Here is a 22646-nt window from a genome sequence, read left to right on the forward strand (position 1 = left end):
CGCCGTCCGTCCGTCCGTCCGTCCGTCCGTCCGTCCGTCTGTCTGTCTGTCTGTCTGTCCGTCCGTCCTGGCCACTATCTCCTCCTACACTAAAAGCACTAGAACCTTGAAACTTACACACATGGTAGCTATGAGCATATGTGCGACCCTGCACTATTTGGAATTTTGATCTGACCCCTGGGTCAAAAGTTATAGCGGTTGGGGTGGGGCCGCGTCAGAAATTATCACTCATTTTTTTAGGTTATTTTACATTTACTTCTTTATTTCTACACCGATTCACTTCAAATTGATACTGGACCTCTCTTATGACAATAGGGTCAATCTCAACCATGCATGGCCCCATTCCCAACCCTGGGGCGCCCCGCCCACATAGGCCACACCCACCAAAAATTTCCATTTACTATAATTTTTTCATTTCTACACGGATTCACTTCAAATTGATATTGAACTTTTGTTATGACATTAGGGTCAATCTCAACTATGCATTGCCCCAATCCTAACTCTGGGGCGCCCCCCCACATAGGCCACACCCACCAAAAAATTCCATTTACTATAATTTTTTCATTTCTACACGGATTCACTTCAAATTGATACTGAACTTCTCTTATGACATTAGGGTCAATCTCAACTATGCATGGCCCCATAACCAACCCTGGGGCCCCGCCCACATAGACCACACCCACCCAAAATTGCCTTTACTATAATTTCTTCATTTCTACACCGATTCACTTCAAATTGATATTGAACTTCTCTTATGACAATACAGTCAATCTCAACTATGCATGGCCCCATTACCTACCCTGGGGCGCCCCGCCCACATAGACCACACCCACCCAAAATTGCCTTTTACTATAATTTCTTCATTTCTACACCGATTCACTTCAAATTGATACTGAACCTCTCTTATGACAATACGGTCAATCTCAACTATGCATGGCCCCATTACCAACCCTGGGGCCCCGCCCACATAGACCACACCCGCCCAAAATTGCCTTTTACTATAATTTCTTCATTTCTACACCGATTCACTTCAAATTGATACTGAACTTCTCTTATGGCAATACGGTCAATCTCAACTATGCATGGCACAATTACCAACCCTGGGGCGCCCTGCCCACATATGTCACACCCACCCAAAATTGCCTTTTACTATAACTTCTTCATTTCTACACCAATTCACTTCTAATTGATGATGAACTTCTCTTATGACAATACGGTCAATCTCAGCTATGCATGGCCCCATTACCAACCCTGGGGCACATCTAGGTCAAACATTCGGCGTGGGGATACGCGTCGGCCTCTGCCGCGCCATTTCTAGTTATGTTTGTTACAGTTAGTAAATTAATATTTACTTTCAAAGCGAGTGGCTCTATAGACTAAAATTTGACTTTTTCTCTATGTTATTGTGTATTATTGATTTTAAGTAATTTGTGTATTGTATTTGTATATTTGACTGCATTCTGTTTTGTAAATAAATAGTTGTATTCTATTTGGGGTTGCAGTCCGGCTTTCTCCCAAACCTTTCACAGAACAAAAAGCACAATGTTATAATATATGAACAAACACTTCGTAACAACTTATCTTGACAACAAACTCACAACAATCATTGTCAAAATATAAAAAGACGTATATATAGTAAATAACTTTGAAAATCTTTTCATAAACTGCAAGGGTCAGGGTTTTGATATTTGGAGTGAAAAATCATGTTGTGGTCCTCAAGAAAGATTTTACAAATTATACCTCTGGGGTCAAAACTCTCCTTTAATTGTCACATAGTTTATATAGACTTATGGAATAAAGTTTCAATAATATACGATGCAAAAAGAAAAGTGCAAGAAGGTGCAATGTTTGGCATGTAACATCATATTTGTGCCCCTCCCCCCCCCCCTTTTAAGCTCATCTATTTTTTTAAATAAAATTATGAGCTATTGTCATCACCTTGGCGTCGGCGTCCGGTTAAGTTTTGCGTTTAGGTCCACTTTATTCATAAAGTATCAATGATATTGCATTCAAACTTGGTACACTTACTTACTATCATGAGGGGACTGGGCAGGCAAAGTTAGATAACTCTGGCGTGCATTTTGACAGAATTATGTGCCCTTTTTATACTTTGAAAATTGAAAATTTTGGTTAAGTTTTGTGTTTAGGTCCATTTTATTCCTTAAGTATCAAAGCTATTGCTTTCATACTTGCAACACTTACTAACTATCATAAGGAGACTGTGCAGGCAAAGTAATGTAACTCTGACTGACATTTCCGCCCCAACCCCCCCCCCCCCCAACATTTTTTTATTTTTTTTAAACATGTTTTTTTTGCATTTTTGGAAGATAATGTAATAAATGACCACACCCCTACACTATACACCCTCTCCACTCCACCCTCCCTTCTTTGTGATTGAAATTGAGATAGGTCCCTTCACCTTTAAAAAGAAAAATAGATGAGCGGTCTGCACCTGCAAGGCGGTGCTCTTGTTTAGATCATGCCTTAGGGTTGAAATAGGCGCTGTCTGGGGTTGTTAGGGGTTAAATGGTTTTTATAATTGAATTTATAATTATGGAATGGGACATTAGATAATGGTTGTCTACAAAGAATTTCAAATTATATCCCTGGGTTCAACATTGGCCATACCTTTGAACAGGTGAGCAACCTAGGGCCATCTTGGTCCCTTTTGTGTAACATTTTGTAAACTGTTGCTGCATGTATGTTATTTTGTGTTTTATATTGAATTGAAATCTAATTTACAGGAGACATTTTGAATGACAGCCATGCAGAAGTGTTAGCAAGAAGAGCTTTTCTACGGTAAGCACATATGTCTTATGATATTTGAAAACTTAACCTAATATGTAACTTGGTGATAAGATTGGAACATAAATCATGGAAGCTTTTTAAAAACTATTTAATTTGATTTTGTTTCATGACATATACTCAACATCACTTGACTCGCGGTATCACTTGTCTCGCGGTATTTCGTTGTGCGCCACCTAGCCGATGTTTACATTGTCAACAAGCAGACTTACTTTCGTTTTTCATTGAAATACTTTTTTGGGCTGAAAATTAGTGGAATACTGGTAAGATCATTCATTTTCTTCGTTATGTTAATGTTTTTAATTAAAATGTAGTAAAAAAAAATAAGAAAAAAAACGGTATTTGTCAACCTTTTCATCAATGTTTACAAGTTCGTCTGCCATATCAATTAGGCCAGACATTGCACTTTATAAAACCGTTAACATGAACTAATTCCTATGAGTTTAGGTCAGGCTCAACACTTTCATTTAAATTATGAATATAAAAAGTATTGCCAATGTTAACAATGAAATAAAATTAACCAGATCTGTTTTATTATTTTCAGAAATGGAAACCATTGAGAGACAAGAAGCCATATGACAGAAATAATCTGCAAAGGGAATATGCCGCTACATTGTCCGGGATGTCCGTGTATCATGCAGCCAGGGTATATCAGGTGCCTGAATCAACATTGAGGGACAGAACCAGACAAAATGTGTCGATTGACTGTCATCATGGGGCAAACACACTATTTACAGAAGATGAAGATGTCAGACATTGGACATGGCTACTCTCTAATGGACATCCAGTACATGGCATGGGATTATGCAATGTCTCTTCACAAGCCTGTAAAGGCAAAAGAACATCTTAGCCAGGGTTGGATGTATTCTTTTCTCTCCAGGTGGGAAGAGCTAAAAGTTGTTAAGCATCCAAGGAAAACATTGACAAGTACTTCCAAGAGTTAAATTCTATTCTCACTGAACTTGATCTGAAGCAATCTCCACAAAGAATTTTTAATATTGATGAGTATGGATTCCCAACTGAACATAAACCACCCAAAATAGTATGCGGCAACAACACCAAACCTCAAGCAGTAAATCAGCCCGAACGAAAACAGTCACTGTCATTGGGGCTGCGAATGCTCTTGGCAACCACATAACACCCTTTTACATTTTCCAGGGAAAAGATGGTGTGATAAATTGCTAAGAGGTGCTGCCCAAGGATCACATGGAGGCATGACTGAAAGTGGGTTTGTGAATAGGGACCTGTTTGAACGATACCTGAAAGGTCATTTCACTAACCATATGGGACTGGTAAAGGGCACAGACAAGCCAAAAACATTGATCCTGTATGACGGTCACAAATCACATGTGTCACTGACCCTGATCTAGTGGGCTAAGGAACATTCAGTGGTATTGTTTGTCTTACCACCCCATTCTAGCCATCTCACCCAGCCCCTTGATATTGGTGTTTTTGGACCAATGAAACACCATTACAATAATGAGTGCATAGCGTACATGCATGCAAACCCAGGGGTGTCCATCACATGGTATGAAGTGGCTCAGTTAACGGCAAGACCATATGGTAGAGCTTTTTCCCCAGACAACATCACAAGTGCTTTTAGAAAGGCTGGTATTTACCCCTTCAATCAGGATGTGATCACATCAACGGCTACAGCACCATCGTCCATCTACAAACATCCACCAGAAATGCTGAGAGATGATGCAGAAAGTACCAGTGCTGAAAACTCAGAAAACAAGGCCAATACATCAACTTGTAAAACAAGTCAAAACTTCTTTGAAGAGAGAACAATAACAAAAAATTGACTGTAAAACCAAGAAAAAAATTCACACCAAATGGAACCATGGAACAAATAAAACTCCAACATCAAAAGAAAATTCAGCTGGAAGAAAACGCCAAGAAAAAGGAGAAAACTAAATCAAAACAACCAAAAAATCAAACAACATTTAAATCCCCAAAAGCAACAACATCTGGACTGCAAATCAACCGGGTCAACCAGCATGGGAAATAGGCTGAATCTGAAACTGATTGTGATGATGAGGATCAATCAGATCTATGCTGTGTATGTTCCAGGTCGTCCCCTCCACAGCTGAAGGACATACACACACTGGTCATCATTAAATGGGGTTAGTGTGACAAATGCCAACACTGGGTCCACTTGACTTACTGCTGTGATGTTAGGGTCCTGAGAAAAGACAGCACATTTATATATAAGTGTAATGTATTGGAACTATAAAATTATCATTCAAATTGAATATGTACTTTGCAAAAGTGTACATGCATGATTTTCACGCAATGAAGTTGTTCAAAAACGATATGAGTTTTGTTGTTATAATTTAGATTGGGACTGTTCTATATTAAATATTGGAGTCTTATTTGTATTTGTAAAACTCAAACATAATTATTTTTGTGCTCAGTTAAGAATTATTTTATTTTTATTTTGCCTCAATGTTTATAAGCCTATTGGGGTTTTAGTTATGAAACTATTTCTCCTAAGGTCATTGGCCCCATATATCTTATTTACGTAAGTTGTCTGCTACAGGCATAATTATGTTCATTTAGTACCAATAAACCAGGAACCCAAGGAAAGCTTGAGAAGGTAAACTAATATGATATCAGTGTGGTTTTTCGTTCAAATTCGGAGCCTGTATTGGGCACCATTCTCAATGGAAAAAAATACCGTAGGTTTCCACGTATAGCGCGCTCCCGTGTATAGCGCGCAGGCTTTTTTTAAATGCAAAAATGGAGAAAAAAATATTTAAAGACAACAGAACCACCAAATCGGACGGAAAATGGCCACCATTTTACTATTGCACAATCCAATAATCGGGGGCATTGGAAAGCTAAATTAAGCATTCAAAATAGGAAGCGTCATTATGATTAGGAGCATGTGTTGCATAGCACTATACTTTTCTGACAATTTTGTAATTTTCTAGCAAAATATTTACAGTCCACGTGCATTTCGTGAAAAACGTGAGAAAATAAGAATTAGTGTACATCGTGTGATTTTTCCTCGGGAAAAGCATGGGCATTACGGGTTAATTTGAATGTTGCATGGGAGACAGGGATACAGTTGTTAAGGTACACCACTATTGAACGTTCAATATTTATACACATAAAATGCAATTGCATATCTTCACGTTCTCAAGTGTCAATTAGTGTCTCAAATGTCAATTAGCGTCTTAACAAGTCGTGGCACATATTACTCAATAACATCTGCCAATTACGAAGTGCAAAATGACCCCCTTTCACACCTACCGTTACCCGCAAAAAAGACCTCGTTCGCACCTACCCTTGCCTGCTCTCTGGAATGTCGACAACAATCCCCATCAGAATTCATCAATAAAGAAGTGTAAAAACACAAACAAAGAAATGTCCGCAAGTTTATTAAAAAAAAAATATTTTTGACCAAAACTTCTTCTACCGCATTCATATCTACCAGTAGCGACTTCTTGTTGTTTCGACAATGGCCCCTCAGTCTGTACGATTATAGGGTGGTAGTTTTCTGGGAAAAACATGGTGGCCATTTTGATTATTTACGATTACACAACATATTTTTTACCAATTTAGCAGCCAGGTTAGCGTTGTATCAATGTATAGCGCGCACCAAATTTTAATTTGAATTTTGGAGGTAAAACACTGCGCTCTATACGTGGAAACCTACGGTAGATTATTGAAATAGAGCCTTGCACTAATGTGGTTATTAGCCTTGCGTGATAAACTTGGTCTTTATAAAAAAAACTCACATAATATTTTATTTATCCTATTATTTCCTCCCTTTTTGTCATTAATAATTATAAAATATCACATTTTTAAAAGATTTTATCTTTGTGTAGTTGACAAAAACATATTCTCCAATTTTTTGAAAAACCCTAATCTGATCTAAAAATAGCGATGGTATAAAGCGAAGTTTATACAATCATTGTTATACTATCAATTTTCATCTGGTAATAGGATAAAATATATTTTTTCCCCAATGGGACCTAAAAATTCCTTATTGAAGGTTTCCAAAACAATTATTTATTTATTTTAGATCTCATCATTTATTTCCCATCAGCTCTATAAGTTGAACCATAGTACCCGGTAAATATACTTTTGAAATTTGGAAAGTGAAGACACTTTGATTCTCAATTTTGAAGCATTTGTTACCAAAACAACAACAGCATTTATTTTCCAATTTTAGTCATATCGCAGCGATTTTTCCAAATCCAAAGAGACCTGGACCCATTTGTAAAATGGTGAAAAAAACACTTGTTATGACTGAAATACTGTTTAAATCTGTGAACAATTAATCCAAACAAACAACAACCCTTCACTTTATGATCATAAATAACATGTCAGGGATCTTGATACCATAAAATTATGAACAAAATGAGCTGATCCTTTTGAAAAGTGCTTGCTTAAGAAATATGGTACATGACTGTCATGCCATGTATAGTAAAATAGATTGACAACAATAGAAAGTCCCTGTATGGTTTTACACTGGCTTTAATATTTACTGCTTGCAAATGAGAAGCTTAATAAGCAACCAAACAACAAGATACGCAATAAATTGGGACTTTTGTATGGTTTACCAATTCATTACTGCTAATAAAGTGACGGAAATTCCCAGAGTTCATATTAAATGCAAGCCGTCTCATTCCAGGCAGTAATTTGTTTGCCATCGTTAGGTGTTCTAATATAATAAAAACTAACCCGGGCATCCAGTGAATTTTGTACTATTTATGGCCAAGTAATCGTGAAGTTTCCATATCTGGAATCACATTTTTCATATAATGGTCATTCAATTGCAGAAACCGCTGGTGCCAATAATTAGTGTCTTGGTGATTAAATGGGGCATACAAAGCAATGGATCATCCGTTATCTATGCAAATACTTTATACGGCATTGGAGGGGGTGGGGTGATGTCAATTAAAGTCAGGTCAGTTTCCATGAACATCTAAAATGCTTGGAAACCAATCAAACATAAAATATTGCTAGTGATTAGAGAGATTAATTCCAATTAATCATAGGCTGTTATATTTTTTCAAGTGACTTGTTATATACAAGGCTGGACAATTTTCCACAGCACTATTTGATATGCCTTAGCTTGAAGATCAATAAGAAGATTATAAATCCGATCTGTTTTGATCGTAAACTCATAAAGTTTAGTGCATTATCTATCATCTTACTCAGTTATGGCATCTTTATTCAGAGGGTTATTGAGAGAGTGGGCACTGATATACGTGTTAGATTAAAGTGCAAAAATTATCTGCATGAAAACCTCTGGCCATTTTCCCTGGCTGCGAATAATTTATGTTGTAGGGAAACATTTCCTTTTATGTTTAATATTCCATGTATTGTGCATAATAACTTTTTTTAAACAACACTATTTATGTTTGATGTAATGTTGTATGAAATGTTTATTCTGTTAAGTTGAAATGCATTCAATTGTTTTCATTGTTAATGATGTGGGCAGATTTTTATGCTCCCTGAAAATTTTCGGGGAGCATATAGTTGCCAGTTTGTCCTTCCTTCCTTACTTCCTTCCGTCACACTTTTGTTGCAGTTTCTCATAGCACCTTCAATACTTTACCAATCTCTTTCATATTTGGCATGAACGTACCTTGCATGGACCTCTACCTTTTGATGAGGTTTGAGGTCACTGGAGTCAAGGTCACTAAGGCTAATAATAGATTTGTCCGTCATACTTTTATTACAGTTTCTCATACCACCTTTAATACTGCACCGATCTCTTTCATATTTGGCATGTAGGTACCTTGCATGGACCTCTACCTTTTGATGAGGTTTGAGGTCACTGGGGTCAAGGTCACCGAGGCTAATAATAGATTTGTCCGTCACACTTTTGTTACAGATTTTCATACCACCTTCAATACTTTACAGATCTCTTTCATATTTGGCATGTAGGTACCTTGCATGGACCTCTACCTTTTGATGAGGTTTGAGGTCACTGGGGTCAATGTCACCGAGGCTAATAATAGATTTTTCCGTCACACTTTTGTTACAGATTCTCATACCACCTTCAATACTTTACCGATCTCTTTCATACTTGGCATGTAGGTACCTTGCATGGACCTCTACCTTTTGATGAGGTTTGAGGTCACTGGGGTCAAGGTCACCAAGGCTAATAAAAGATTTGTCTGTCACACTTTTGATACAGTTTCTCATAGCACCTTCAATACTTTACCGATCTCTTTCATATTTGGCATGTAGGTACCTTGCAATGACCTCTTCCTTTTGATTAGGTTTGAGGTCACGGGGGACAATGTCACTGAGGCTAATAATAGATTTTCCGTAATGCTTTTGTTACTTTACAGATATCTTTCATATTTGGCATGTAGGTACCTTCCATGGACCTCTACCTTTTGATGAGGTTTGAGGTCACTGGGCTCAAGGTCACCAAGGCTAATAATAGATTTTCTGTCACGCTTTTCTTACAGTTTCTCATAGGGCCTTTAATACTTTACCAATCTCTTACATATTTGCCATGTAGGTACCTTGCATGAACCTCTACCTTTTGATGAGGTTCGAGGTCACTGGGCTCAAGGTCAACGAGGCTTTGAATATATTTTCTTTCACGCTTTTGTAACAGTTTCTCATAGCACCTTCAATACTTTACCGATCTCTTTCATATTTGGCATGTAGGTACATTGCATGGGCCTCTACCTTATGATGAGCTTTAAGGTCATTGGGGTCAAGGTCAAGGTCACTGAGGCTAATAAAAGATTTTTTTAGGTGGTTATTAACACATAGATTGACAAAGCGCATCATTGGTATTCTTGTTAATATACAGGAATAATTAGTAATTAATTGTCAGTATCTTCGGATATTGTACTATAGGAAGTGTGTAACGAAGGAACAAAACTGTATTATATTAAGCAAAGGCTGAGAGATATACAATTGAATCATCCTTGGAAATTATTGGAATTGTGTTGCTTATGAATGAGTATGCTACTGTATCCATGGTGCAAGGCATTTTCTTACATTTTTGGAAAAATACAACTGGTAGCTTCAAATGGGCATTGGTCTATTGGGGTCAATTGTAATACAAGTATGGACAGAATATTACAAAAGTGTATTCAGAACATGAAATGAACAGTTTCATACAAGATAACCACCAAAATTATGTGGATTCCAAGTTTGATTTGTTTCCAAGTCACTCAATACATAGTTTATTCAGAAAAATTGCAAGTTCTTTTAAGGAGAGGTATCTATTTGACAAGTTATCATTCAAAATTTTGCCTCCTCTATTGCATGTTCATATATGGAGTTTGAGAGGTATCAAATTTATGATTGCAGGTTTCTTTACGAGGAGTTGAAAAAGGTGTATGGGTCTGGTGAAAGTACAGTCCTCAAACTGTGTGGCAACAACATGTGCTGTGTACAGGATGGAATCACCTTCCACATGTATTCCTCGTTAACACCGTGTACGTTGTTTTATGGTGATTTTACCTATTTTGACAAAGTAACAAACATGGATTTTTTTCTTACTGGTAATTTTAATTGGTATTTAAATGTTTTTACCAATGAAAATGGTAATTAGTAATATATAGTACATAATCTTTTAATTTAATAGAAAAAAACTGCCATTGTGATTTTGTGGTTGTATGTGCCAGAAACACAGCCAATCGGTACACCTCCAAGGCTTTTGGATTTTCACATGCTTTTTGCTCATTAAAACCAGTGGAAATGTTAGTGTTTTCTTGCTTTTAAGCTTCTTATTTTCTGGAAGGCAAATGGAAAAGATACGTGTTTTCTAAACAAGTAGTGCTTGATAATGACATTTTGTGTAACCTTGCAGAATAATTCCCTTGCAAATTGCGTGCCAATCTGAGCTAACTTTATTATATATCATCTGAAAATTATCACCCTTACCTAGTAATTTACTTTTTAATTATTATAGAGAAGTATTGCAATAATCGGCTTCGCTTGAATAGGGTCATGGTATTGCGTTATTGAGTATGTTATGCATCAGATTATATTATTGTAAAAGATGTGTTTGAACGTATTGCTTTATCAAACTGAACCCCACAGAAAAGATATAATAGGAACATGATTTTGAATTATTCTTTCTGTTTAATAAAAAGTGTTAAAATGTTCTTGTACAAAAAAAATTTGGATCACAGGTTCAATTTTCAACCCGTTCACATAATATGAATGGGCATTGATCATTGAAGTATTTATATATAGGGCCATTCTCTCACTACCTCTGACAGTATAAATACATTTGCAGTGCTTGGTTTTCTTGACTGAAAAGGCTTTTGAACGATTTGTTCAACATTTCTTTTAGCAGCTACGAAACATCTATGAAAAATAGGTGGAGATAATAGGTTTAAATTTTAAAAAAATGCACACATCACATGATATTTCTACACACTGTATGACATGTACATCAAATGTCTAGACAAAACTATATACATTTGTATGTTTTTTATAATTTACAGCAAATTTCAAGGCTTCCAAATGGTATTAATAGTAATCTGTTTTGTCTCAAATACTAAAAAAGACTTTTGTAATTGTCAGGAATAGATTTCGAAAATTATGTTGCATCTTTTTACAAGGATGATCAAAAATTGAAATTGCAAAAACCACTTTCAACCAGATTGTTTTTGCAAGCTAATTATGTTCTTAGAAATTCTCAGGAAAGGAGGTACTTATTATTCCACATTTGGAATGTATGAAAATACTTTTTTATTAATCCGTTATGATTTGCCTTATGCTATTGAATACTATTGATTACTTTATCACATGTATTAAGTTTGACCCTTAAGCACTGATTTAAAGGATAACAAAGCTTTATAACCTTTTTTATAACCTTTTAACCGGATTCATATCAAGTTTAAAAATTTATATTTTTATATCCCCCACCACTATAGTGGGAGACATATTGTTTTTGCCCTGTCTGTTGGTCTGTCTGTTGGTTTGTTTGCGCCAACTTTAACATTTTTCAATAACTTTTGCTATATTGAAGGTAGCAACTTCATATTTGGCATGTATGTGTATCTCATGGAGCTGCACATTTTGAGTGGTAAAGGTTAAGGTCATCCTTCAAGGTCAAAGGTCAACAAAAAAAATCAAAGCGGCGCAAAAGGGGACATAGTGTTTCTGACAAACACATTCCTTGTTATTTCTTAGTCAGATGTGATTGTTAACATTGGATTTTAAAATACAACTTCATTATTGATCATGTTTAACACTCTGAAAAAAATGATGGGTCAACAATTTCTCTTTAATATACTTTAATTTGAAATGGTTGAAATATAAGCTTTCCAATTGACTACTACTTCAACATGTTTAATACTTGACAATTGTATCTGCATATTCATTTACATAAGAATGGTGGATGTTTATACCTGTGCATTTGAACAAAATATATAAATGCAATTGTAAGCAACTGGAAAAATGTATGTCAACAATTTTCTACATAATTCTTGATTTCATATCTAATAACACGATTTCTTAAAAAAGGACAGTTATAATTAACCAAATGTTCACAAACATATCGTAAAGTTCATGAACTATTCAGTTTTAAGTTCCTTTTAAGTTCATGAACTACTTTTTATGTACTTTTAGCTGCCGGTAATAAAATACTCATTCATGGACAGTGAATAAATTTGAGCAAGACATTCATGAAAGCTGATGGAGTTTATGAACATTTTTAGAGGTCATGAACTGCTCTTGATCAATTTTAAGATTTGATCAGTTGTTTGTGAACCTTTAAATAGATCATGAACAGTTTATGAACTCCATGAATGGTTCATGACCTCATGGACCCTTTGTCATAGAGTTTTATTAATTTGGGTTCATGAATAAGAGTTCATGAATAATTTCTTTTTGCCGCTAATGGCAATATAAAATACATCATAATTACTATATTTGATAAGCCTGTGTTCTTGTTCAAAATCTGATTTGTAGGACACGGTTATGCCACACAGAACGTGAAATTTTGTAACCGATTTCAGACTCATTAAAGGATTAATTCTTAAACCTTAAGACATTAGCACATACTGCAAGAATAACTGTCTTTTATGCACAAAAGATTTTTGCAAATAAGTAAGTTTGAGCAAAATGTGTTATTCATACCTTTTATAACTGTCTGTATCAGTAATTGCATTATTTTGATTTGTTTGATTAATTAGATTACCTCTGACAAATGTGATAAGCAATAATACTCAGATATGGTGCATTTGCATCTCATTGAAAGAAAGTTATAAAATGTGACTATTATACAGCCACATTGCATTAAAAATGTACTATCAATTGGAATGGTTATTATTATTATAACAGATATATAACATAAACCTATTTTGCCTAATTGATTGGAAGTAATTGAAAAACAGCAATTATTTTGTGCTATAGTAAAGTTCATAACAGGTTAATAGCCAGTGCCATGTGAAGAATGATCTATTAATGAGGTGGTTATGTGAACCAGATACATATATGCAGACTGCTGTTAACCCAATGGAATTGTGCTCATTACCTTATATATTGTTGTTGGTGTGAATAACTAATGATGCAACATAGCAGCTATTTTCATATATATACAAAAAAGGCATTAATAGAGTGACAATAGACAGCCCACATTTTTTATGATTTTTTTCTTCATTATCACCTCCATATCATGTACCCTGTATGAGGTTAACTATTTATGCTCCACCAGTTTTTGTTGTGTTTTATTGTTGTGTTTGGTGCAAAAGTTTTGCCTTATTCCAAAACAAAACAAAATCCCAAATGACTGCAAATAATTTCTCAATGATACTTTCCAAATGAAATTATTATATTTTTGTAGAAATCAAAATGTTCAGTAAATCTCGACCCTATCCAGCTCTGTATTAAGCCTTAGCCAATATTGTAATTTGAAAAGCTTAAAAACACTTACTTCATGATTGGAATAAACAGTGTTTTAGCTCAGGTTAGGATGAATAAACAGTGTTTTAGCTCAGGTAAGCGCAACATGCTAATTGTTAGATTTCGTTGTCACGTTTTCTCTATTGCTTATTGTCTATTTTTCTGTGGTCATTGTTTGTCTTGAGAGCACTGTAGATGCCACATTAATAGAGAGCAGTGTAGAGGCCACATTAGTTGAGAGCACTGTATAGGCCACATTAATTGAGGGCACTGCAGAGGCCACATTAATTGAGAGCACTGTATAAGCCACATTAATTGAGAGCACTGTATAGACCACATTAATTGAGAGAACTGTAGAGGCCACATTAATTGAGAGCGCTGTAGAGGCCACATTAATTGAGAGCGCTCTAGGGGCCACATTAATTGAGAGCACTGTAAAGGCCACATTAATTGAGAGCACTGTATAGGCCACATTAATTGAGAGCACTGTAAAGGCCACATTAATTGAGAGCACTGTAGAGGCCACATTAATTGAGAAGACTGTAGAGGCCACATTAATTGAGGGCACTGCAGAGGCCACATTAATTGAGAGCACTGTAGAGGCCACATTAATTGAGAGCACTGTGTAGGCCACATTTATTGAGAGCACTGTATAGGCCACATTAATTGAGAGAACTGTAGAGGCCACATTAATTGAGAGCACTGTATCGGCCACATTAATTGAGAGAACTGTATAGGCCACATTGAGATAACTGTATAGGCCACATTAATTGAGAGCACTGTAGAGGCCACATTAATTGAGAGCACTGTATAGGCCACATTAATTGAGAGAACTGTATAGGCCACATTAATTGAGAGCACTGTATAGGCCACATTAATTGAGAGCATTGAGAGGCCACATTCCTTGCCCAATTTTCATGGAACTCACAGAGCCTATATCACACTGATGTATCATCTGAGGAGGCCACATGGGGTCAAAAGGTTAATAAATATCAACTGACAATTTGACAAGAAATATCTTTAAAAAAAAAAATTTGTCATATAGCCTGACTTTGAAATATAGTAAGAAAGTTTCTTAATAATAGAGGGCATGGTCAGGGCATTTGTCTAAATGATGTCTCAGCAAAACTCAAATCTGGGTCACTTAAGAGTCAAAAACTAGCATACTACTTCCAATTAAAGAAAAATGTTTTGAACACTTTAGAGGCCACATTATTACCCAAATCTTTGTGAAAAGTGGTTAGAATATTTTTCAATATTAAAACGTTGAATTGTTGAATTGAAGCAAAAGCTTGTGAGCACTTTATACAGATAAACCACATTTATTGCCCAATCATCATAAAACTTGGCGAGAACATTAGTCCAAATGTTAGTTTGGCTAATTTGTATGAATAGTGTTCATGTGGGGGTTAACAACTAGGTTAAGTTCCTTGGGGTCTTATGTTTACCCCTCTGGGTTTATGGTTCATGTGGGGGTTAACAACTAAACTAAGTTCCTTGGGGTCTTATGTTTACCCCTTTGGGCCTATGGTTCATGTGGGGGTTAACAACTAGGTTAAGTTCCTTGGGGTCTTATGTTTACCCCTCTGGGCCTATTGTTCATATGGGGGTTAACAACTAGGTTAAGTTCCTTGGGGTCTTATTTTTAGCCCTCTGGGCCTATGGTTCATGTGGGGGTTAACAACTAGGCTAAGTTCCTTGGGGGTCTTATGTTTACCCCTCTGGGCCTATGGTTCATGTGCAGGTTAACAACTAGGCTAAGTTCCTTGAGGTCTTATGTTTACCCCTCAGTGCCTTCATAAAAATTATGAAGAAATGAGACGGCTGCATATACAGTTCAATCATTTAAATGTTAGCACAAAACTGCATGTTTGTTTGGATTATTTTTTTATATCGTCGAAAATTGAAGCTTTGTCCATACATACAGTTAAAAAGAAGAATTAAAAGGATTTAAAAAAAACACAATCACTTTTCTTTGAAATTCATGGAAATTTGCTGATTAACCTTTGATAATAGACAGAATTTTACAAAAGATAAATGCAGAACATTCAATTAACACTTTTATGTGAGAACATCCCTTGGAAGATTGAAGTCTTATTTCAAATTTACATTTTACAATGTTCTTTCATTCTTTATTTGAGAGTACTTTTAAGCAATAACACCAACGAAATTTTACAGTAAAACAATATGATTTTGACCTTATCTAAACGACCGTCCATGGCCAATTGCAAAAATGGCAAAAAACACTGCCTGCTGAGGACCCAGATTTTTGCAGCAATTTACACCTATATGTACTGAAAATAGAGGCACTCCGCATTTATTGGCTTACCAAAGATGAACACCAAGACAAAACTGCATTAAGATTAACCCATTTATGCCTATTGGACTCTCCCATCCTTCTTAATTGGATCAATTTATTTCCAAAATAAGGGATGTCTAGTATATTTATTTCTATATTTAGAATATTTCTTATATAAATTCCTTTAAGCAAACAGCGTCTCATCTGGGTCTACGCTGTTTGCCAAGGCCATTTTTCTAGACGCTAGGCATAAATGGGTTAAGACTAAATGCTGTCCAGAGAAAATGAATCTTGGTTTAAGAATTCTTACTTGTGAAGATATTACTCTCCATTGCCTTATTTTACACATTATGTCTTTGTTGCAAATTAAGCTGGTAGTAAAAGCATTTGCCGTACTTGAAATGTTTAACATGTTGAATCTGTAAAGTAATAGCATTGCTTTGAAAATTAACGCCCATTTATGGAGAGATTTATATTAAACATATAACTATTGATAAAATGTTTGAAGTTAAAATTATGAGTGTTTATTGCATATTAATCTGGCCTGTTAAAATGCATGTTTGTTCACATTTCGCTTGTTATCTTATTGCTGTCCATATATATAGGAGTCTCCAGAGCTTTTAGTTTATACCCATTTGAAAATATACGGGAGCATTTCTGATGATAGTTGTATAAAAGGTAAAAAAACAAATGCAGAAATGCTTGCAGCTGTTTTCTTTAAAGTTTTTTTTCTCAAGTTTTTGTTTTAAACTGGTGTATATTGCCAGAAAGGATTTATTCATATATGTACTTTAATGATTGTGCAAATAAATTTTTTTATTGATATGAATAAAATGTTGGACAAGTTACAGATTCAGAATATTTTGAATTTAAGGCAGCAGAAAACATCCATGATTCCGTTATGAATAGCCTTTTTTAAACCATTTTATATCTACATTTAACTCAACTCAAATTATTATGAGCTTTTTATTTTAAATACCGGTAGCTAAATAATGGTAACATTATTGGGCAGATTAAATACTGGCAGGGGGCATAATATATTTGTCCTGATCCTAACTTGTGTGTAACTAACAGGTCCTTCAATCCAAGGTAAAGTTCACAAGTAAAGGTCAAAGGACAAATTCAGGACAATTGTTCTAAACACTTTGTTGGAGTTAATACTTTGTCCAGCATGATTAGATTTTAAGATGACTTGTGGCAAGTGCCCAGTATGATCACAACAAGTGTCGTATGGAACAAACAGGTCCCTTATTCAAGGTGACAACTCAATATCAAAGGTCAAATTTGTACTTTACACTTTGTCCAAATTTTTACTTTGTTCAATGATCAACAGAATATAATAAACCCAAGATTAATAGTCCTATTTAGTTGTTTTTAGTGTGAGCCTTAGCTCACGCTAATGTTACAGACCATATTTTGCAAATCAGTATGTGCTTAGAAGCCTTACCTACGGTATGGAAAGACAACCACTGCCTGCTGCAGCAGACGACAAATGCCATTCTCCTAGCAGAGTTGTCGTTCGTGTCTCAACATACATGTGAATGTGATGAACCGCTGTGTATTTGCCTTTTTAGTTCACCACTGGCACACTGCAGAGTGTTTATATGACTAATAGTGTTTAACAGCTTGTAAAGACGAGATTTGGCAGTCTGGTGTTTATCATTGAAATCTGTACATATTGGCTGCTTTCAGGGAAAACGGGGCTTAATGAATGTCAAATAAGATTAGCCTGTGCATACTGATTAGCCTGTGCAATGCGCACAAGCTAATCAAGGACCACATTTTACAACAGCGAACACCTACAGTGCCTTCAGCGCTTTGATTTATAAACTGCTGGGTTGGATTTTCATATAAGTTTTTACAAGTGATCAACATAATGAGAGGGACTGTAGTGCCTTAAATACAGGTCTCAAAGTCTAAGATCTGTTCATAGTTAAATAACATTCATTTTAAGGCAATATGTACTTGAAACTTTGTTCAGAACCTTACTTTTTCCTGTATGAATGGATTTTAAATAATGTAAGGTGCAAGAACCAGGTATATTAGGGCAAGGTCAAAACATAAGGTCAAAAGTCAAATGAAGGTATTTTCAAATCATAGTATTGAGAAAAGTAAGGATTTTACAAATAACTTTGCAGGAATTACTAGCAAACTAACAGGCTCACATCATAACCAAGTTTCTAGGTCGAAGGTAAGGGTCATAATTGAAGGTGAAAGATAAATAAGAGTTATCAATTGTGACTTTTCTTACTGGTGTATAGTTGTGACAAATAGCACTCTTAAAACTCATTGTTATAATTAGCAAAACAATTAAACGCTATTGTCTATAATGAATTTTAATAAATCTTAGTTATTGTTTTCTTGAAGGTGGGGATGCCTCAATATTTCCAAAACCAGACACATCATCAGCAGCAGCAGAGGAAAATGAAGGCTGTGAGGTGCAGTGTTGTCAAAACCAAACTGGTTGTGATGAAACTCAAGGTCAATATGATGTGGCACATGACAATGATTGTTGTTTCCATGGAAATGCAACTATTAATGAACCTGGTCATTGTTCTAGACAACAGGATCTGCAATTAGTTCACAAATGTGATTCCTATGGGAAAACCCAGGAATGTTTTCCTGCTGCCGATGATAAATCGGATTTGTCAGGCCAGGTTGGAAACCTGGACAAGAAGTTGTGTTGTCATGACAACAGCGATACGCTTCTTGGGGAGGTTTCCAATGTTGATGTTACTCAAACACAGATAGAGGATCAAAAGTCTCTCATTGAGGGAAGTGTTCCTGGGACATCCCCCAATGAAAGATCATATTCAGCAACGAGTATGGGCAGTTTGAAACGACCAAAGTGTGACCAAGAAAATAGCACTTGTAAGAGGGTCAAGATGGAGCAGTCAGTATCTGAAGGTATTATGCAATTATTGTGTGTTTAATTTAACACATTCTCATATGCTACTGAAGTGATAAGTCTATTATATTCCCCTTCATTGTGTAAAAACAAACCAAAAGATACAATAAAGTATTTTATGGGATTTATTAAAATCAAGTATTTTTAGTCCCCTACCGGTTTCACGGGAGGAGACTTATGGTTTTCGCTCCGTCTGTCTGTCAGTCTGTCTGTCAGTCAGTCAGTCTGTCACACTTTTCTGGATCCTGCGATAACTTTAAAAGTTCTTAATATTTTTTTTATGAAACTTGGAACATGGATAGATGTCAATATGGACATTATGCACATCATTTTATTTCGTTCCTTTGTCAAAAATTCTGATTGCTTTGGCATCAAATAGACTTGAAAAACTGCTGAAAATGGTGGTTTTCTGGATCCTGCGAAAACTTTAAAAGTTCTTAATATTTTTTCATGAAACTTGAAACATGGATAGATGGCAATATGGACATTATGCACGTCATTTCATTTTGTTCCTACGTCAAAAATTCTGGTTGCTATGGCAACAAATAAACAAAAATATTCTAAAAATGGTGGAATTTCTGACAATTGATGGAGCCGGTAGGGGACTTATATTGCTTGACAATAGTCTTGTTACAACTGCTGTAATAATGTTTTAAGTTTTACCTTTAAGAGAGGCTCTGAACTATGAAATTTTAACAATTAAATTATTAATTAATTACACTGAATACGCTAAATAAAACATGTGTTTGAAACCTGTACGATCCAACATGTTTATGTGTGGGTTTTTATTTGCAATAAAGATTTAAGTTTTATTCACATTTATATGTTGTTTTATGCCCCCTTTCGAAGAAAAGGGGGTATATAGTTTTTGCACTGTCCGTCAGTCTGTCCGTCTGTCAGTCTGTCACACTTTTCGTGTCCGCTCTGTTATTCAAATAGCTTTTATCCAATCTTTACCAAACTGGGTCAGAAGTTGTATCTAGACAATATCTAGGTCAAGTTCGAATATGGGTCATGCCGGGCCAAAAACTAGGTCACGGGGTCACTTAGTGCATTTCAATAACCACTTTTTGTGTCTGCTCTCTAATTCAAATAGTTTTCATCCGATCTTTACCAAACTTGGTCAGAAGTTGTATCTAGACAATATCTAGGTCAAGTTTAAATATGGGTCATGCCGGGTCAAAAACTAGGTCACGGGGTCACGCAGTGCATTTCAATAACCGCTTTTCGTGTCCGCTCTCTAATTCAAATAGTTTTCATCCGATCTTTACCAAACTTATTCAGAAGTTGTATCTAGACAATATCTAAGTCAAGTTCGAATATGGGTCATGCTGGGTCAAAAACTAGGTCACGGGTCCCTTAGTGCATTTCAATAACCACTTTTCGTGTCCTCTCTCTAATTCAAATAGTTTTCATCTGATCTTTACCAAACTTGGTCAGAAGTTGTATCAAGACAATATCTAGGTCAAGTTCGAATATGGGTCATGCCGGGTCAAAAACTAGGTCACGGGGTCACTTAGTGCATTTCAATAACCACTTTTTGTGTCCGCTCTCTAATTCAAATAGTTTTCATCCGATCTTTACCAAACTTGGTCAGAATTTGTATCAAGACAATATCTAAGTCAAGTTCGAATATGGGTTATGCCTCATCAAAAACTAGGTCACGGGGTCCCTTAGTGCATTTCAATAGCCACTTTTTGTGTCCGCTCTCTAATTTATATAGTTTTCATCCGATCTTTACCAAACTTGGTCAGAAGTTGTCTCTAGACAATATCTAGGTCACTTTTGAATATGGGCCATTACTCGTCAAAAACTAGGTCACGGGGTCACTTAGTTTATTTCAATAACTTCTATCAAAGCATTTATTGGGGCATATGTCATCCTATGGAGACAGCTCTTGTTGATGCTGGAAAGTTCACTTCACGTTTTGAAATGTTTTACATATTCTAAAGATCTTTTAACGCTTTTGAACGCTATGAACAAAACATTGCTTATTATATTTAAACTTCATGAGATTATAGAAACAGTAATATGTTTTTTCATGAACCAGTGTTTAGAAGTAGTCATATTTGTATATCTATTGTGATCTTTACATACAATAATTAATACGCATTTTGTATCTGATGTTTTAATGTTTCTAGACTTGAGATCTACTTCTTTTTGCTTGCACTAATATAAGGTTTTATATGTAGTTTGTTTGGCACGAAACTGGTCTGAACCAAATAGCCGTCTTTTTGGTAACATTTGGGAAAGAAATTCAGCCCAATTGGGAACCTCAATAAGTACAAATGTATATATTTTTCCCAAATATCTGCCTTAAAACAAAACAAAATATATCCCCACGCTTTTCAGAGAAGGCGTGGGGATATAATGGTTATCTCCGCCGTCTGTCCATCTGTCCTGGCCACTTTCTCCTCCTACACTATTAGCACTAGAACCTTGAAACTTACACACAAGGTAGCTATGAGCATATGCACGACAGTGCACTATGTAGAATTTTGATATGACCCCTGGGTAAAAAGTTATGGGGGTTGGGGTAGGACTGGGTCAGAGATTTTCACTCATTTTACTTACAACATGCAGTGTGGGGATACGCGTTGGCCTCTGCTGCGCCATTTCTAGTATTTATTAGCAAAAAACGAATTTCAGTCGAAACAACACAATTTGTCAAACTAAAAGGGCCCAGGCCCCATCCCTAAAAAGGTTAGAAAAGAAACTCGGAACCAGCTCAATACAAATTGTTGATGCTACTTTGCTTTTTTCTCCCATCTTTTATTGGATATGAAACGGATGGGTTCTACTTTTTGTAACATCTGGCTTCTTATATGCTTTAGTTGTGTATGCTTCATCATTTTTACTTGGATATTGACACCATAGGCTACTATATCAGGTTTGGCACAAATAAAATAACGGCTCGACAAGCCGTTCTTGTATTCTTAGTCTGACCTGATATGTTACACAACTATAGGGCAGTAACCTGTTATACTCTGTATATCTGGCTTCTTTATATGCTTTAGATAGTTTGGTTGCGTCATTTCTTCATGGATATTGACACCACAGGCTGCTATATCTGACTCCTTTTGGCACCATTGGCTGCTGTCAATCTGATTATAATGATGTGTCATGTTTCCTGTCAAAAGTCTGAGCCATAATTGCGTCATAGGGTTTATTTTTGACATAAACGACCATAGTATGTAACGTGCTATGCATGCACTTAATAAATTAATAAAAGATCAAATACTCTTATATTGAAATAAAGGCCAAGTGTATTCTGCAGATGGATGCTGGCTTTAGGCATTGATGTTTAAAAAAAAAACATATTCAATTACCAAGCGTTGTTTCAATAGAAACAGTCTTTAACATATTTGGTATTTATTTGAAGTAGAGCGATTCAACCAGACATTGATCACTGGACAGATCTGATATTATTGAGGAGTTGTCAGTTTTTGTATCTATGACTTTGTTGATGTCATGGTATATTTAAACAAGACAGCGTTTTTAACCCTTTCCAACTTAGAAGCAAAGTGAAAATGGCTATTTGATAACAATATAAAACCAGAACAGCCTGTGAGTAACTTGCATTCTGTTCAGGTTTTATGCTGTTTGCTGCTCATCAGTACCTAAACATTGGAAATGAAGCCTTAAAAACATGGATCTAGTAAGAAAGGTCTTAAATTAAATACAAATGCGTCAAAATACATATCTTAGTGGGAAAGGGTTAAATAGTCAAAACACTAAAATACATGTCATAATGTTATTTCAGAAAAATTTAGTATGTTGTAATGT

General features: G+C 35.7%; 1 protein-coding gene across 3 annotated transcripts in view; it reads left to right on the forward strand.

Moving 5' to 3' along the window:
* Positions 1-22646, forward strand: part of LOC127844802 (tRNA-specific adenosine deaminase 1-like) — a 58301-nt gene that overhangs the window by 9956 nt on the left and 25699 nt on the right. For all 3 annotated transcript variants that reach the window (XR_008032897.1, XM_052375301.1, XM_052375302.1), the window contains exons 3-5: positions 2745-2799; positions 10105-10232; positions 18320-18859. Coding sequence is in view for 2 of the 3 variants with exons in the window: in XM_052375301.1 (XP_052231261.1) it covers positions 2745-2799; positions 10105-10232; positions 18320-18859 (723 nt within the window). In the remaining variant the exon portion in view is untranslated. The remainder of the gene's footprint in view (positions 1-2744; positions 2800-10104; positions 10233-18319; positions 18860-22646) is intronic.

The sequence above is a fragment of the Dreissena polymorpha genome, chromosome 9 (assembly GCF_020536995.1).
Source record: "Dreissena polymorpha isolate Duluth1 chromosome 9, UMN_Dpol_1.0, whole genome shotgun sequence".
In the NCBI taxonomy this organism is placed as follows: Eukaryota; Metazoa; Mollusca; class Bivalvia; order Myida; family Dreissenidae; genus Dreissena; species Dreissena polymorpha.